This window comes from Fusarium flagelliforme, assembly GCF_020744385.1.
Source record: "Fusarium flagelliforme strain FIESC 12 MPI-CAGE-AA-0113 chromosome Unknown B0J16scaffold_4, whole genome shotgun sequence".
Taxonomy (NCBI): Eukaryota; Fungi; Ascomycota; class Sordariomycetes; order Hypocreales; family Nectriaceae; genus Fusarium; species Fusarium flagelliforme.
This window is the reverse complement of record NW_025763506.1, coordinates 3,666,769-3,684,999: the sequence shown is the minus strand read 5'-3', so window position 1 is coordinate 3,684,999 and position 18,231 is coordinate 3,666,769. Positions and strand designations below refer to the sequence as shown.

The window sequence follows — 18,231 nt, the reverse complement described above, 5'->3', positions numbered from 1 at the left end:
TTTTTTCCTGTTCTGGATTTTTTGGGGTTATACAAAGGTCAGCCAGCATCCACCAACGCATCCAAGTTTAAAAAATGGCGAGCAAGATACAAGAACAATACATTCGATTTAGCATTTCATTTCCTATCTAAGAACATTTGAGGAGCAATTATCTACTGTACTATGCCAGCAAAGCATTACAACGCCAAGAATCATAACATAACATAACGTCAGGCCCGTCTCTGACCGGGGAATTTCTTTAGTTGGCTATTGTGATATATGACAAGTTTCCTGTGAGACAACAAAACCTACCTACGGCTGCTTAAAGACATCGGCACAGTAAAGGGGGTCTGGTACACAAGCCTTGGCATATTGTTCTCTTTGGGACATGTCATGACATGACAGGACAAGATGTGGGTTGAGGTTCGTCTGAGGTAAGGGGAGAATACCACCATAGCCAACTCCTCAATCTGCCATGTTATATCATAGTGCATATGAAAAAAGATCACAAGGACTGGACTTCCACAAGGGTCCAGGGTCCTTGCTACCGGTAGTTGGCACGTATTCCAGCACCTTCGGGGGATACGGGACAACAAGCGAAGCTGAGAAAAGAGACCTTATTCTCTCCTCCTTTTACAATCACGTTGGGATAGATAAGCATGTGTACTGGACCTATCAGAAGTAGTGAGAGTTCTTGGTATACAAGAGCGCCTTTCTTGAACTGAGCATGTGCACATTCCCGAATACCCTCTCCATGCACTCACTGTAGGACTTTTATTTAGCTCCTCTGGATGGGGCTGATGGGCTTGTGCTTGCAGCTTTTGGGTAGAGCTGAGACAGGGATATCGCAGATCTCGCTTGGACCATCTCCAGGTCCACTACAGCACGTACCATGTACTCTTTTATTAGCTTCAATGAAGAATCCTTTAAAGACAAGGCCCTCGGAGTAGGACGTCCAAGCGAGCATGTCGAGTGAAGCAGATACAGTACAGTACTGTAACAAACGACAAGTCAACAGAGTTACAGATTATGTTGCATGAATATTCCTTCTATAATTAACCAGTGATGATCGTATGTTTGCTTCATCTTGCCTTATCTGATCTATCATCTCAACAAACCTGCCCTTGCATCGTTCTACTTTGCCTCTAGAACTCTTCGTTTCAAGGGGAAACTTGAGTCCATTCCTTTCTTGTGATCAAGTTGTTTGTCCCTACTTCTGCCAAGAGATGAATGATACCATCTCCATATCGGTCTGAGAGAGAAGCATCGCAGAAGTGAGACAGGTTATGCAAAGGGTACAAGTTGCAAATGAAAGGATTCGAGGCCGTCCAAGGTTCTTCTTTCACCATTGGTTTCAATTTACGTTAGCGCAGTACAGTCGCTCTCGCCTGCTTCTAATGCCTGCACAGGCTGAAGCTCAACTGAATCAATATAACCAGCCAACTGGGCTGCGGAGTCTGCTACTGAATAATTATGACGTTTCCCTTGTCCTGTCCGCGGCGCAATGTTTCAGTTGGCAGCAGAATGCCATGTTGTTGGTTGTACAAGAAAAAAGCAAATAAGACGGGGAATCTGAAAAATTGCACGTCTGCTGATGATGGCGAAGTTTCCACGCAACGGCTCAATGATCGTCACAGCCTCACTTAACACTCAGACGGATTTAACGCTTGCAGGGTAAACTTGAAGATCCTTTTTTCTTTCCCTTCAGCCTCATGTGAGCTGTCGGTTACTATCACCATGTTTGTACATCTACTTACGATGCTGCAGAATACGGATACGCAATTCAGGAGATGTCGCATATTGACCAGTCGGTCTATACGCGGCGCCCGTCTGCATTTGATTCGATCGTGGTCCAGGTCCGATGAGATACGATGAGATGAGATCTTGACCCTTTCGGCATCACGCAGTATTAGCTCCATATCACCTCTCATTACCTTGGCGAGCCAGCCTCGCGTTACTTTTTCCTTCTCGATTGGCCGGGCGGCAGATAATGTTTGCTTTTTGGCGTTCGCGTTGAAAGAAAACGTCGATTGGTCTCGTGGACATTCGTCAGGGTACGAACTCGTCGGCCGATGATCGGTCCCTCGCATTTCGGACTCTTTTGATGAGATTCGATCTTGATTGTTTGAGATCGGTGAGGGAATCGCATCGTACCATCCGTACGGTACCGTACAGCATACCGTGCCAGGTACTTGGGAGGGGAGAAAAGGTACTTGCATGGGTAGAAGGGAGCTTAGGGTAAGTACTTCACTTAAGGTTTTTACAATAGAATAACAGAAGACTCAAACAAAACTCTCGAGAATCATATTTTCCGACTATTAGAAGTTGAGTTGCTTTGCTATGGGACAAGAATAATACTGATTTGACGGTAATTGACTTTGTTGAGTCTTCGAAAACATCGACTTGCCGAGGCACTGGCGAATCATCCACCAGTTAAGCTATGGCATGTTGACCATAGACTAACGGAAAAGAAGTTCAGCAACCTAGAAGAACAACACATACATGATGTTTACCAATTACCTACATCGTCAATTCACATGGAATGAGCTGGCCAAGTTGCTGTTCAGATTGAGCAGAACTGCTTAGTACATAGTTTTTGATAAGATACGCCTTACCATAAGTTAGCCTTTCCCCTGTGGCTTAGTTGGCTAAAGCGTCCGACTGTTATTCATAGACAATCGGGAGATCGGAAGTTCGAGCCTTCCCGGGGGAGTTTTTCTTTTGCTGTTTCCATCGATTTCTTTTTGTGTATGCTTCAATGCTTATCACCCTTATACAATACTTGTTCGTCCTTAAAATTCATATATCGTAATTGGCAAGTTCATTGTTCTTGACAGGCATTAAGAATCGTTCCTTCTATATTGCCCCTGATAAGAATCCGTGCGATCTCGCTAAGCTTAAGCGATTCCGCAACCTCCATTGCTTCAGATTCAAGCTATGAGAATGAGGATACCCTCAACAAGCTCACGAAGAAGCCTTGTTAGTTCAGTCGTAAAGGTTTCCTGTATCTCTAGAAAAGGCATTGATGTGGAAGTGAACTTGTTGATACTACAAGGTCCCCCTTCGCTGGCTCGGTACTTCGGCAGAGTCCAGGATCGCACGCGATGGGCCGCTGGGCAGTTTCAGATACAGGATTCAGCTGACTGATCACATACTCTATCTATGTGCTTCATGCAGCCTGTTTATAGCACGTGCATCGTCCTGGATACCAGATGATCCTGCTTGTTTCTTGCTGGTCACCAGATCTATCGATGGCTTCCTAGATTCGATCGCAGTGGGATAAAGTGCATTCCTGAACTTCCAATGATGCTATCATGACTGACACCCGAGTCTTGCTATTGGCAAAAGGCTATCATCGGTATCTTAATTTCTTTCACCGGTCGCTGAAACCCCCAAACGATCGACCTGACGCTCAGCATGCAGGCTCCCAGCCTACCAGTACCAACCTCCAAACTTCGGATGGCTGCTTTCGTACCACACCCATGCCATCGGGGATCTCACTACCCCGATCAATCTCCGCGACCGAGCAGAGCAAAGCTCATCTCCTTGAGCGTTGAGACCTGAAGAGGCTGAGACCCCTATTTCCAAAAAGTCCTCCACGTGAGCTGAGATTGGGCATTCTTGGGGTTGGGCAGAGGTTCATACGAGCGAAAAAGCCCGAGAATATAGGGTTGATGCCCAAAAGGATCGGCAACCCTCGCTTGAAAGAGGGGAATTGGGATCAAAACAAAAGGAAAATTGAGCTCGGATTTCCAGATTTGTTCTGTCCGCGGCGGAGAACTGCGGAAACCCTATTTTCGCTCGTCACTAGTCAGTTTCACTGCGCCGGTATTTGCTTTTTCGCTGAGGTTGGTCTTGTGGTCTAGACCACTTACACGAAATGAGATGATATTGATGTTGGGCAACATCTTGGAATAATTGTTAAGGCGGGTAACAATTTCAAGTTTTACCGATAATCGCGCGCGTAATCTTCCAATGCTCCGGTTGTGATCAAAGCAACGATGAGTCCAGGAGCCTGGCAGTATGGGACTCTCGCATGTCTGTCTCCCTGGGCTAAGATGTGCTCGTGGCCGGGCATACGTCTCCCAACGTTGGCAACAGGGGACATGGACTTGACCAGTAAGTAGGACGTCTCAAGGGATAGTGGACAAAATCACCGGTCTTCTTGTTCTGGGGTCTTAAGTCAGAACATACGTGATGGAAGTCACCTGGTACTTCAGGGAAGGACGAATGTAACATGAATAGTCAAAGTTCGGTTGTATTCAAACGCTTCAATGCTTTCTATACTACTGACCACCATTTTGGACATTAATCGTAAAAAGAGACGCATCGTCTAGTAAACCTCGAGGACGTATCGTCCCTCCTCCTTGAGCTTCTCAATCTCCTTGCGAGGATCAATCTTCTTGCCAGCGGCCTTGGCCTCGTGGGCGATAGCCTCCTCGAGAACCTTGGTTACGTCAGGTACGGGCCAGGTAGGACCGCACAGGTAGAAGCTACCCTCATCTTGGACGTAGGCCTTGGCAATCTCCTTGAGAGTCTGGCGCATACGGTCCTGAATGTAGATCTTCTGAGGCTGATCACGAGAGAAGGCAGAACCGATGAGAGTGACAACACCGGCAGCCAGGTAGGCCTCCCACTCCTCACCGTAAAGGTACTCCTCACGCTGGTGACGAGAACCAAGGTAAAGGAGGATGGAACCAATCTCTTTGCCCTGAGCCTTCTGCATGGCACGGTACTGGACAAAGGCACGGAAAGGAGCGAGACCCGTTCCGAGACCAGCCATGATGAGAGGAGCAGTGTCCTTGGTAGGAAGCTTCATGACGGAAGGCTTGACAGAAGCAGTGACCTTGGCTCCGACTGGCAGACGGCTGAGGTAACGGGTAGCGTGTCCGTATCGGGTACGGCCACGAGGGTCAACCCAGTCAACGACGACAATCATGAGAGACACAGAGTTAGGAGTGACAGCCTGAGCGGAAGCAATGGAGTACTCTCGGCGCTTCGCAGGACTGACAATCTTGATGAGTTCTTGGAAGCTGGGGCGAGCAGACTTGAATTCCTCAAGAATGTCGACGTAAGTAGCGGTGTCAACCTCAGTGCGACGCTTCAGGTCCTCAGCACCAGTGGGGCTGGCAAGGGCCTCAAGCTTCTGCTTCTCAGTCTCATCAGTGGCGAACTCAGCAAGAGCCTCGTAGAAGCGCTTGGGAGGCTTGCCAAGGATATCGACGTTCTGGACGAGAGCCTGGAAGACAGTACGGGTCTCGAGGAGAGCAGGGTCCTCGCGAGCAGGAACTTGGACCAGCTCGGCAGGGTTGAGGCCGTAGAACTCGATGAACTGGCTGACCTCTTCCTCATCGTTCTCAGCGTGGATACCCAAAGCCTCACCAATCTTGTAGGTGAGACCAGAGTCACCGAGATCGAACTCAATATGGAAGATGTTACGGTCATAATCCTGAGGGGTAAGACGGCGGTTCTCCTTGACAGTGATGGTGGAGGTCTTGACAGTCAACTCAGGTCGCAGAACGTTCTTGGTGCCATAAGCCTCCTTGAAAGCAAGGGACTTGGCAGCGGCCTGCCAATCACGGAGCTCAAGTGTCTCCTCAGCCTCCTCCTTGTCGTGGACAACAAAGCTGTTAGACTGGATGGTGGCAGGAAGGTTGGGGTCGGCAAAATCAGCATCAACCTCAGCCCAAGTAGCAGGGACCTCGAACTGGCGGAGGCAGAGGCCGACAGCATCGATGGATTCCTCCAGAGTGGGAGGATGACCCTCAGCGAGGATATGCTTGGCAATGCTCTCGGGGGTGTAGTCAGGAAGAGCAACCTTCAAGAAAGCCAACTCCAAAAGGAGCTTGGAGAAGAGAGGGTCTTTCTCGAAAGCAGGAGAGTAGGTAGAGTCGAGGATGAAAAGCTGAGCAGCCTTCTCCTGGAGACTCTTTCGGAAAGCAACAGGAAGACGCTTCTCAACCTCGTCATCCTTGAAGTTGGACAGCTTAACGATGACGCTGCCACCATTGGCCAGACCCTTGACAACGTCAATCTCCTTGAGAACATTCTCGTCGCCAACAACGATGGTGTTGGCCTCATCGATGTCATAGGGGGCCTCGAGAGCCTTCTTGGAGGATCGCAGGTCACTACGGACAACACCACCCTGGGTGAGGTTGTCGAAGATCTCGTTGACATAGACGTTAGAGGTAGACTCCTTGGAGAGGAGGTTGCCGATAACGCTAGGGGAGTTCAGAGCGGGTGAGCTGTCGAGGTCCCAGAAGGTGAACTGCTGAGCCTGAACGAGAGAAGGCAGCTTCTTAGCCTCGCCCTCATTACCGAAGATCTTGTGCAGAGTGCTGACCAGACCCTGAGGAGTGAAAGACTGAGCAGGGGTGTACTTGATGTCAAGGACCTCAGGCTCATTGTCGAATTTACCAGAGAAAGCGACAGCAGTCAGGACGTCACTGTAGAGGGCAGACTGGGTAGCCTCATCCTCAACGGCGAGCTCATCCTTGACCTGACCGAGGACAGCGATGGTGCGAGCAGAGGCAGGGATAGCCTTGAGGAAAGCCTCCTCAATAAAGGGGCGGTAGATTCGCACGTTGATAACACCAACCTTGGCGCCATCAGCGGAGAGCTTGGCCAGAACCTCCTTGGAGACCTGGGACTCGACACTGCCGAAAGCAACGAGAACGACATCGGATGTCTCGTGTCCATGGTACTCAAAAGGCTCGTACACGGTACCGAGCTCATCGTTGAAGAGCTTGAGAAGCTCGACAGCCTTGCCGGCTGTGTCAAGGCGGGTGTTGAGCTTGCCGGCCTCAGCGGAGAGCTTGTTGTACAAGTCGGCAACACCATTCTCACTCAAAGCATCGACAACACGGAGGGTCTCGCGGGCGACGCGGACACCGTCGTAGATGTGAAGAGTGGGTAGAAGAGTAGCCAAAAGGGTGGCGAAGACGGACATGTGCTGAGCCTCGTAAGTGGAAGTGCTGGCAACGAGACCAAGACCGAGGTCCTCAGCAAGACGAAGAGCACTGTCGTAGTTGGAGATCAGACCCTTACTGTCGGAGTAGTCGAGAGCAGCGACATGGGCGACGAAGGGGCTGGAGACACCATAGAGGAGAGAAAGCTGGTCAAGTGTTCCGCGAAGTTGTTGAAGACTGCCAGAGGGCGCAACCAGAGACTGGGGAATGTGGCGCTTGGAAACATCGAAGTCGGGAGAGAAGATATAGCCAAGAGCGAGGGCACCAGCACCAACTCGAGTCTGAAGAGGTAGAACCTCAGTAGAGTATCCGTGGATGTTCTTCTCGTTCTGGGAGGCCCACTGCTTGAGTGCGATATCGAGGTCGAAAGTCTCGGGAGAGTATGAGAAGATCTTGTCGGACAACTTGTAGGCGATTTGTTGAACGAGCAACTGAGCAGTCACGTATGTCGGGCCGGAGATGGACGATAGAGGAACCTGTTGACCGAAGGGAAGGCTGGATGACAACTTGGTGAAGTCAGCCGAGTTGGTCTTGGCCACGGGGGCCGACTCTTGGTGAGGCATCTTGAGAGTAAGAGACCTGTGAGTTTCCGAGAGTCACTAAAGATGTGAGAATAAGACCCCGCGGTTGACTCTTGACTCTAGTCAAAAAGAAGGTCTACCGACTGAAACGAAACTCAAGTCGCTGGCTCTTAAAAGCGAGATGAGATGCTTCCAGTTCAGGGTGGAGGAAAACTAGAGAGGAGGGAAGAGAATGAGAGGCGGAGTCGCAGAAGAAGTAGAACCCTTCAAGAGGCGACTCAACGGGGTAACGGTAACGGTAGCGAAATCCATTGCGCCAATTTGCTGTATCGCCGCCCTTGACTTGACGGATCTTGCTCGGTCTTGAGAATTGTTGATGCTTCGACAGAATCACGCAATTGAACTAAGCCGACTTCGGAAAGGACATCGATGTCGCAAGATGGGAAAGTTGCATGACAAAAAGGGCAGGGTCAATTGACACCTTTGTTCCTGCCGTTGTATGGCCGTTATTTTGGTAGCTTCCCCACATCAGAGTCTGGCCCCTCATGGAGACCCCGAAATTCCGATGCTGCTGCCGGGGTCGACTTTTTTTTCTAGTGCCCCCGATGTTCCGACCGGCACTCGGCGGTGTCGCAATCACATTTTGCCGCTTTTGACTTTATTAAGCATCGGAGACAAAACCGTCCTTACAGTACATGAATCAGATAATCTGAAGCCAATCATGGTGTTTTGTTTAGCATTGCCTGACTGGCCATTCTGAATATGCTTATTCAGCGTAAAGGGTACTATTCCTGGGCATTGTCAATGCATGCTCGACAACAATTGTTGAAACAGCACACATATCAGATGCACTATGTATTCGAGGCAACAGGAAAATATATTGAAACTCAGAGTGTCACTATATATTTACAATCTGAAGTTTAAAGAGATAGGATATTTGGACCATCGACGTTTTTTTTTAGGATCAGCCTCCATATATGCACTGCTAGGTACCCATGCAATTACCGTTTCGCCGACAACTGTATTCAAGTAACTGCTGAGAACCATAAGTACGTGTAATTGACATTTGATAGTGTTTCTCAGTAAGAAGATATCAATGACACGTTTACTGGCAGGGTGAATATGGATAGCTGACGGCTTCTCGTCACATTTGAATTTCAAAACGAGTGTCATGTAAGTCGAAAGTATGATTAACCCTCGTATAAGAGCCAAGAAACAGCAGTTCGTCACCTCATTCCAACTTGGTTAATTTGTAATAGTCCGAGGCACGATCGTGAAAGTCCCAAATGGAATGAATATTCCTTGGTAACTGCTTTCAGTACAAGTTACGCCCGTCGAGAGGCTATATTGGCGATCATAATCGATTAGTGATGCCGGCATAAAATAAAGTGCATAGTGACCTTTTTGACATTTATTCTACTTGAGTCAGATATAGTATTCTACTAGCTGTGGTTAGAATGATGTGATAGAGCAGCTTGGCAGCTTGGCAGCTTCTGCCTGCCGCAAGCATCACTTTGATTATAGTACGACGCTCGGGAATTTCCATCGTGGATAAACTAGTCGGTTAGAGTTAGGTAGCTTTGAAACATGAAGCTGGATTACAAAATATGTGGCGCCCAGAGCTGGTTCGACAACTGCATTTCCATGTCAACAATCCGTATGTGTCACCAGGCCTGTCTCGGTTCTATCAAATCTGTGGCATAGAACTTCCAGGCTTACGTTACGATACGTTCTAGATCGATCTGATCGGCAAACCTGATTGTACTCGTCATGATAACAATCTTCTCTGCGCACTCTGAGCAATGTTGAAGTGATAATAATATGACGCTCGCTTGACGAATTAGCAAATTCACCTAGAACCCGCGACCGTTTGTAAGACATGGGTAATCATGGGTAAAAACGTACTTATGATATGCTACTTAACTAAAAGTTCTAGACTCAGCCAGGCTATATGATCTATCAATAAGAGTGAGGGCAATCGTGTGTGGCGTACGGCCAAGGCATCTGAGAAGAACTGTTGTAACCGTGTATTCTTCTAGCTAGTCAGGGAAGACCATAATATAGCTTTCTGTTTTGTTTCATGAGTCAAGGGCTGCTCACAACTAGAATCTGCGATTGGGAAGTCAGGAACCATAAACTTAATCTGGACATTGAGTAGACTCGGTCAACACTCCCGTACGCGAGGGGCGAGGTTTGGTACAGATATGAAATACTAGGTTCTAAATCATAGCCCTGTTCAGTAATACTGTCTTGGCATATGGGACTTCCCGATAACTGGAATACCAGGTTGACAGCCAGCAGGTTACGCCCCGTGGATCGTCGGCAGCGTCAGTGACATACCCACGACCATGCTTCCTGCATCATACTGCGGACCATCCGGAGAATTTTAGTCCAATACAAGACCCTTGGCACATATAAAGGTGGACTATGGTAAAGGAATGCGGCTCGAATCTATCTGGACCAGACTATCAGCGCCCAACTCTAAACCGTCGACTTATACCATTTCCGGAATATCTTCAACCCCCATTGGCTACTCAACCTATCGAGCTTTCCCTTGAACAGTTGAGAATCACAAAACCACGCGACTCGGCTCCATAATGATGTGGTTCCTGGAAATATTGGCATCTTCTTTCCCATTCCGTACATACAGGAATGTATTTGCTAACCCTAAGTGAGCTTGACAGACCGTCCTAGATGCCTGCCGTCGCGTGGTTTCTTACTTCAGACCTTGCCTATCAAGGAAGTGTTTGGCCCTCTAACTCCTGGCTGGAGTCATGGCCCAGCTATTGTTCACCATTTCTAACCTCTTGGCTGAGTTGTTCCTGCGTCAAACAAGGCCAACAGGGACCTGTGTGGCGGAATACCCGGTATTTGGTTACGACGAGGCGTCTGTTAGAACATGGAACGGCTGGTGACATTGACGCCTCTTCAGGGTCTCGTGCGTTTCCGCCCTGGAAGCTTTATGGGCGTAAGCATACCAAAGGCTGGGCTTCTGGTGGTATTCCTGATTTGTACTTAAGTCTGAAACAGGAACGGCTTGAGTAGAACTTATTTCTTCTTTCCCAAACCAACACTCTCATTCAGAAAGCAATAGCCTTTGTACCAACTCCAGTCTCTCCTTATATCATATACCTGAACAATGGTCCAACTCAAGACCTTCGCAGTCATTGCGACCACTCTCTTTGGCTGCGCGCTGACAGCTCCCACAACGACGCCAGAGGGCGTTGACAGTGCGATTCCCGACAGCTATATTATTACACTTAAGCCTGATATCAAGCAACCTATAGTCAAGGCTCATATGAAATGGGTTGGCGACGTTCACAAGCGAAGTCTCGAGAAGCGGAGTCTTGAGAAGCGTGATGGCGATAATGGTGTTGAGAAGACATTTGAGACCGAGGCTGGCTTCCGAGGTTACTCTGGCACATTCGACCCTGAAACAATCAAGGAAATTAAGAAGAGCTCAGCGGTAAGAGGCACTGACCAGAATTTTGTTAATGCTCCTCTAATAAACTGAACAGGTCGCCAGTGTTGAACCTGACCGTCGAGTCAAGTTGATGTGGAAGCCAAGCAAGCGACAAGATGAGCCTGCACAAGCCCCAGTAGAGGGAGGCGAAACCGAACAGCCTAGTGAAGAAGAGGATGACAGCTCACTCGAGAAGAGGGCCGAGATTAACCAGACTCCTAGCACATGGGGTCTTGGAACTATCTCACACCGCAAGAATGGCTTCAACAACTACTACTACCACAAGTCAAGCGGCGCTGACTCATATGCCTACGTCGTTGATAGTGGTGTCCGCATCACCCACAAGGAGTTCCAGGGCCGTGCCAAGCACGGATGGACTGCCTTTAGAAAGGACCACACTGACCGTCTCGGCCACGGTACCCACGTCGCTGGAACCATCATTGGTAAGACCTATGGTGTTGCTAAGAAGGCCAAGGTCGTTTCTGTCAAGGTCTTCCAGGGCGACTCAGCTGATCTATCAGTCATCCTGTCTGGAATTGAATGGGCCGTCAACGACATCGTCAAGAAGAAGCGCCAAGAGTTCTCTGTGGTCAATCTGTCCCTCGCTGTCGACGGTGTTTCTGGTGCTCTCAACGATCTCATCAAGAACGCTGCCAAGTCTGGTGTCATCGTCATCGTCGCTGCTGGCAACCAGGGCAAGGAGGCCAAGCTTGTATCTCCTGCATCTGCTCCCCAGGCCATCACCGTTGGAGCGATTGATAACAACTGGAAGATCCCCAGCTGGTCTAACTATGGCTCTCTGGTTGACATCCTGGCTCCTGGCGTCGGCATCACCTCGGCCTCGTGGCTGAGCGATAACGGCACATACATCGAGAACGGAACATCCATGGCCTGTCCTCATGTCGCTGGTCTTGTGCTGTATGCTCAGTCAGTGGATGGCGTCGTTGGAGTCAGTTCGACTATGAAGTACCTTAAGAAGTACGCCACCAACAAAAAGGTTGTTGGTGACCGCCGTGGCTCTCCCAACCGAATCGCCAACAACAACAACTTTGCTCAAAGCAAGTGATTCCTTTAAACCCTATTTAATGAGCTTGATTTCTCCAAAAGCAGACTTGATGTACCTAGATAAGGATAAACGATATAGCATGGCGTTTGGGGAGGATAGCACACATATATACCTCTAGCGATTTATACTCTTACATATAGACTTTGCTTTCAATTCAATCTTTACTGATTTTGCACATATTTGCGGAAAACTGTAGCCTGGTTATGAACCTTTGATGGTGATAGCGGCGGTGATATCAAGCAACCCTTTACAAGGTGGTGAAAGCATGTTCTATATCTAGGTAAACATACCTACTTTAGACTGGCCTCAACTGAGCATTAGAAAGTCATGATATTACTCCAATGCCTTCTTCTGAACCCTTTCAATACATAGAATCCAACCTGTATAAGTTATTGGGCAGAGCGGAATTAGTAGTCTTAAGTCCGGGATCCGAAATGGAGATAGTTTGTTTTCCGGAAATAGATGTATTGATTGTCCGCTTTCTGTAAAAACAGTAGCTGCTGAGTCTTGCCGAGAACCTCATTTCAGATTCATTTAGTCCGCATATTGCGGAGTTTGTCGCAGTATATTATTTGGGCGCCTTTCATGTCACATCCCAACCTTGTTATACCATTCTGAAATTACATCCATTCAACTCTCTTTGTCAACCTTATTTCGACCTTCCTTAACCATGCATCTCATTCTTACTGGTGCCACTGGCCTTGTCGGGTCTAGCGTTCTAGATGCCATGCTCAAGTCTAAGGAGATCACTAAAATTTCGATACTGAGCAGAAGACCAGTGCCTCTGGCAGAGAAAAGTCCAAAAGTCAATACGATAATTCACAAAGACTTTACAAACTATGAGCCTCAAGTTCTCGAGCAGCTACAAGGCGCGAATGGAGTGGTCTGGGCATTGGGGATCAGCCAGCTCAAAGTGACACCAGAGTTCGTTGCCATCGCTCCAATTAGGTTAACCTCGACTTTCTAACTTGTGTAACAGAGAATATGTCACTATTACCAGAGACTTCCCTCTCGCTGCTGTCAAGGCTCTCTCTACCATATCACCGACAGAGGAACCCTTTCGGTTTGTCTATGTTTCTGGTTACGGTGCAAGCACAACCCCAGGGAGATTCACTCCTCTTTTTGGACGTGTGAAGGGAGAGGCCGAGGCAAAGCTTTCTGAGTTACGGACATCAAAGTTTCATATCGAGACTGTGCGTCCTTGTTTTGTAGACGCTGCCAACCACGATGTCATCAAACCGCACATTCCCAATCCAGGTATGGTGCACAATGCGCTAAGCGTCGTCTTTGGGCCAATTATACGGACGGTGATTAGTTCTCTGCACAGTCCAACTGAACGACTTGGACTGTTTTTGACGGAGATGGCAATGGGGAAGTATGACAAGCAGTTGGATGCGGGTGGCCAGGGTATCTTGAATCTAAATGGCTCGAGGATATTGGATAATGTGGCCTTCCAAAACCTGTATAGGCAATGAGTTGTCTCTGGCTATTGGGACAAGGGTATATAATCATCACTTAACCGTTACCCTTATCTAGTAGGTACTTGGGTACTCTGAGTATTCGAATGTACATTAATTGTAAATGAATTCAGCATAGCGTGTTGATCGTTGGTGGTGGTCTTTCAAGGTCTAGAAGCAGTTGGAGATATGATAAGAACCTACTGTTACCTACTACCTACCCGTTTGAGATTAGACCAGACTGCATAAGGCATTATCAATACCCTTTCCTCCTTCTTATTCTCTTTTTCTATAAGTAGTCGAGTCCCAGTGCCAAGAAATGCTTCAATTCTTTTGTTCTTGCGCATCCTTTCATTTTCATCATTTCGACTTTTTCTGCTTTCATGAATGGATATCACGCAACGAAATCCCCTTCATAAAGTAACCACACGAATCAATCGTCATTAAGCCTGTCAAGTATTTGTTCTTTCTTTCGTCGTTATTTAATTGTTCTTCTGCCAAGAACCTTCCCCACACAATGGATTCGTTTCCCAAGGCCAAGCTTTTTGCCCTCCAGCGCCTTCCCTGTCAACACTTCTTGGCCTGAGTCATCACATTCATACAATTTTATTCAACTTGGGAAGGTATTGCTCAGCTCACATGAGTCACTGGAGATGCAAAGGAGAAAAAGCTTCTTCTTCATCTTACAAAGATGGTTATCAATTCATTTCTCAAGCTATAGTATTCAAAAATAACAACGCTACAACGCCGGCTACAATATTTCGTCCTCAACCATCCATACCTGGTTCAGTTTTAGACCCGGTTGGTGGCATCCTTCTCCTGGGCGTCCTCCTCCTGGGCGCTCTGTTCGACAACCTCAGGCGGGTCCTCGATGCCGGTTTGCTTGTAAATGATGGCCACCGCAAACAAATCACCAGAGACGTTGACGGCTGTACGGAATCGGTCGTGGAACCAATCAATGGCCACGATGACAGCGTACATTGAGGTGATTTCCACGTTGACGGAGCGAGCAATCATGACCAGAAGGACGAGAGAAGCCGAAGGGATGGGAGATACACCAATCGACGCCAAGGTCGACAGGAGTGCGACAATGACATAGTCGGTAGGTCCCAGGACCTTGCCTTGGGTGGCAGCCAGGAAAACCACAGCGGCAGGGAGGTAGATGGCGGTACCGTCCATGTTGATCAGGCAACCCAGAGGGCAAGCGAACTTGTAGATGGTGGCGGGGATACCACGCTCCTTGGCACAGCGAAGGGTAACCGAAAGAGTGGCAGCAGAAGACGCAGATCCCCAAGCTGTGATCCAGGCTGGGGAGATCTTGATCCAGTACGAATAGGCGTTTCCTCGAGTAAAGACGAAGAAGATGATGGGGACAATGATCAAAATGTGGATGAGCATGGTGGACAAGGTAGCGCCAATGAGAAGTCCCAAGTTGGAGCCCATCGATGCCAGGTCTAGCTTCATCAAATTGGGCAAGATGAGGAAAAAGACACCGATAGGGGCCGCAGCAATGAGGAAGGTGACGACTTTGGTTACCATGCGCTCAATCTCTTCGGCAACTCGAATGATGGGTGATCGGGGGGATTCGATGAGGTATCCAACAATGATGGCAGTGATGATGACAGCAAGGAGCTCATCATTCGCCAGGGCGCCGACGATGTTTGCAGGAATGAAGGAAAAGAACATGCTCTCAACAACCTTGTAGATTGGGCGCTCCGAGGTGTCGGGAAGAGAATCGTCATCCGTGTTCAAAGGCCCTTCATCGACCACAGTATACTGTTTGGACCAGACCAGCCCCTGCATGATACTTGACATCGTGATGGAAAGGAGGGTGGTGATCATATAGTATCCAATGGTCCATTTGGCAAGCAGGGAACCTCCGTTGGACATTGCTCGAAGTCTGCTGATAGCAAGCAACATGGAACAGACAATCAGTGGAAGAACTGGCTAGTTGTCAGTGGATGAGTGGAACTGTATGTCATCTGGGAACTTACCAACTGCCTTGAGGGCTCTCAACCAAAGGTTACCGATGATGGAGAGGAGGACGATGGCAGCTTGGGGAACCTCGTCGACCTGGGTAACGACAATCAAGCCAATGGCAATGGCAAGGATCGCAGCACTAATGATCTGAAGAGCATGGCCAGGTGTTTTGAAACCATGCCACCATGGCTTCTTGATGACTTCCTCCTCAGTATAGCCTTGGGGAATATCGCTGCTGGAGTTGGTGGGCACCTGCACCGGGCGCTCCTCAGGCACCTCCTTGACGTCTTTGGTAGCCATTGCAAAGAAGCAGGCTCGGCTTGAGTTTGTTTCGGGAAGAACGACAAGAGGTCTGCTAGGGTGGTGAAAGAGGAAGCGAGGACGGATGTTGGGAACCTTGACCAACTTTCAAGAGAGTTCCCCAGCATTTATAGCTCATGGTGCTCGCCATCGCCAAGACGACTTGGTTGCATGGTAGGGAAAGCGCTCGAGCTTGGCCTTGCTGAGAAGAGAAGGTGAGCGTTACGAGATTCTTTCTTCACTGCCAAGAGGGCAAGCATCAGTGCAGTGTTGATAACCTGGGGGTGCTCGGGTAGACCGACTCAGAATCGCCCGTTGGTGGATATTGTGGGCAAGACCCAGGGTAATCTGTTGATTTCGAGTTGGGATTTGCCCGAGGAGGCGACGATGCCAAGAACAAGTGCAGGCAGACGAGTCGTTGGAGAAGAAGGGCCAAGAAAGCCAAGAGCTCGAGGCAGTTCTCCAGCCCATAACATGTTGTACATTCTCCCCAAGCCAAGGCGCCACACACGACAGAGTACCATGCATTACGGGGATTGAGACCCACGCTTCAGATACAGACAGAGAGGTTTGGGATCGCACAGACGGGGGACGAATGTTTGCGTTATCTAGCCAAGCTTCTGGTGGATGCAAACAAGTCGACATGTTTTACGAAATACCAAGGCTTGATAACGCGGTGCGGAGACTTGGTCAGTTCCCCATATATATTCATTTTCTATCTTTCACGAGAGATAAGAGGCTGAAAGACGATTCTGACTGGTTACCGTTAAAAGGACGTTGCTGAACTATGGCAGATCAATTCTGTCAAACAAGAAAGAGACGCCGCGGCGTTTACAACTACCTACTGTACGTACCTTGAACAAAGGCTGACTAACAGAAACATCTAGCGCCACTGCCCCTAATATCGCTCAACTGGCTACAGTCTTAGGCTGGATGAAATAAGCCAAGGGTCTTGATATGCCTCCAAAGCTTGCTCCAGTGCCCCCTAAAGCCCCCTGGGGGTGGAACCCTATGCAATCAAGATTGGAGAATCCTCTCCGTCGTTTCTGCTGTTGCCGTAGCGGAAATTAACTCGTTCACTACCTCGGATCCCACATGTTGACTTGACCTGGCGGCTAATTCTTTTTCTTTAGGTAACAGCTTCAAGCGCAGTGAACATGCCAAAATCCATCTTGTGGATATTTCCTGTACCCCATTCTCTTGGCTGACCGCGTCCTGGATCATCACGCGTACAACTGCTACGTTCCATCGAAACCCATGTCGACCATTGTCTCGGAATCATTTTGCTGTCAGGTCGTTTCCCCTTCAAGGTGCGCATGAAATCTAGCTCAAGACGATATCGACTGCACCTACTGTAGGTACATATGCGCGGGTAGCGTCTGGAGATAACCGGGTGTGATCATCAAGATAATAACCATATGAAGCGATTAAGCATAAACGGATCAGGGCTCCGCCCCGAATAAGCTACTGCAGAGGCGGCCGGCTTAGTGGAAGTCGACTAACCAACAACATCCCATGGTCTGTTTTGTTTGGAGAAGCCTTTACCCCAAAAGATTCCAGAACTTTATTCGGAAGGACATAGCACGCCTTATGTCGACAAACGGGGGCTGTCGACCGATAGCTTGCTCGGCTGGTTGGGTGAAATTGGAGGATCCTCCATTGCAGAGAACAAAAGTCTCTCATTGACCCTTGCGACGCACACCTGAACGCGGTGAGACGGAGCATGGATATCCAACGAACGGGCAATGTTGTACGCACCGTACTGTACCCGACATAGAGCACAGGCCTCACGTCTAACGGCCATCACGGCGTAGGATACCGGAACGGAGTGCGGAGTAGACACAACTCATATTTCTTTGTTTGAGAGTTACACTTTCACCCCGCAGAATATTGAGTTATTACGTCTAAGTATCCACCTGTATCCGCTGAACAGAGTATCTAGGTGAACAAGGTTGCCTGACTCGTCGTTCCTTTCAACCAACTGAGGAACAAATTACCAACCTTGCCCCCTTGCGCAACTCCTTTTGATGAGAGGATGACAACTGATGATTAGATTACAGTGCATGCAAAAGGTAGAAACACTACGTACTGATTTACAATACATCACAAGCAAGATCAGATGAATGGCAAGACCTTGCCTGCGGGCGTCAGCGGCTTGGCGGATAGTGAGATTGGGAACTGATCGTTCCGTAAAGGGCATGTGCAAAAGTCTTGGAAGTTCTATGGAAGCTCCCATAGGAGGGGGGCTGATCAAGGATTTGGAGAGCTGGAAAGCTTATTGGGGTCATATCTGACGAGTGATCAAAGTTGCTGACAACCCGCTTATAGCCGTTTCTGGCCTTGATATTTGGCCCCTCCCCCAGACAAAGGCCAAGATATTGATAGGCTGCTGATTGGATCCCCCACAGCTCATCGAGGCTTCGTGCTCCTTCTGAGATGCAGAAAGGAGACTGTACGTAATGAAATACTGACTGTCAGTAACTTCTCCGCAATCTCG

General features: G+C 48.6%; 4 protein-coding genes and 1 non-coding gene across 5 annotated transcripts; 3 read left to right on the top strand and 2 right to left on the bottom strand.

The window, feature by feature from the left end:
- Positions 1–2,608: 2,608 nt before the first annotated feature.
- On the top strand, positions 2,609–2,692 carry B0J16DRAFT_t149. Its single transcript has one exon. It is a non-coding gene; the product is annotated as a tRNA-Asn (tRNA).
- Positions 2,693–4,217: 1,525 nt separating this feature from the next.
- On the bottom strand, positions 4,218–7,799 carry B0J16DRAFT_342590 (uncharacterized protein). The gene has a single exon (XM_046127918.1). The coding sequence runs from the start codon at positions 7,508–7,510 to the stop codon at positions 4,313–4,315; it is 3,198 nt and encodes a 1,065-aa protein (XP_045983410.1). The 5' UTR covers positions 7,511–7,799; the 3' UTR covers positions 4,218–4,312.
- A 2,808-nt stretch (positions 7,800–10,607) lies between these two features.
- B0J16DRAFT_305324 (peptidase S8/S53 domain-containing protein) lies at positions 10,608–11,997 on the top strand (the record flags this gene model as incomplete). Its single annotated transcript, XM_046124745.1, has 2 exons — positions 10,608–10,958; positions 11,074–11,997. 2 exons carry the CDS (start codon positions 10,608–10,610, stop codon positions 11,995–11,997), a joined length of 1,275 nt encoding a protein of 424 aa, XP_045983409.1.
- Positions 11,998–12,508: 511 nt separating this feature from the next.
- B0J16DRAFT_342585 (uncharacterized protein) lies at positions 12,509–13,675 on the top strand. The gene is made up of 2 exons (XM_046127917.1): positions 12,509–12,921; positions 12,977–13,675. Exons 1-2 carry the CDS (start codon positions 12,668–12,670, stop codon positions 13,470–13,472), a joined length of 750 nt encoding a protein of 249 aa, XP_045983408.1. The 5' UTR covers positions 12,509–12,667; the 3' UTR covers positions 13,473–13,675.
- A 123-nt stretch (positions 13,676–13,798) lies between these two features.
- B0J16DRAFT_140861 (Sodium:dicarboxylate symporter) lies at positions 13,799–15,845 on the bottom strand. The gene is made up of 2 exons (XM_046121893.1): positions 15,449–15,845; positions 13,799–15,397 (listed from the first exon to the last, which is right to left on the bottom strand). Exons 1-2 carry the CDS (start codon positions 15,732–15,734, stop codon positions 14,247–14,249), a joined length of 1,437 nt encoding a protein of 478 aa, XP_045983407.1. The 5' UTR covers positions 15,735–15,845; the 3' UTR covers positions 13,799–14,246.
- Between the last annotated feature and the right edge of the window lie 2,386 nt (positions 15,846–18,231).

Coding starts and splice junctions, on each gene's coding strand:
- B0J16DRAFT_342590 (XM_046127918.1), bottom strand. CDS start 7,510: ATGCCTCACCAAGAGTCGGCCCCCGTGGCCAAGACCAACTCGGCTGAC.
- B0J16DRAFT_342585 (XM_046127917.1), top strand. CDS start 12,668: ATGCATCTCATTCTTACTGGTGCCACTGGCCTTGTCGGGTCTAGCGTT. Junction 12,922..12,976: donor CAGCTCAAAGTGACACCAGA/GTTCGTTGCCAT, acceptor CTTGTGTAACAG/AGAATATGTCACTATTACCA.
- B0J16DRAFT_140861 (XM_046121893.1), bottom strand. CDS start 15,734: ATGGCTACCAAAGACGTCAAGGAGGTGCCTGAGGAGCGCCCGGTGCAG. Junction 15,398..15,448: donor GAGAGCCCTCAAGGCAGTTG/GTAAGTTCCCAG, acceptor ACAACTAGCCAG/TTCTTCCACTGATTGTCTGT.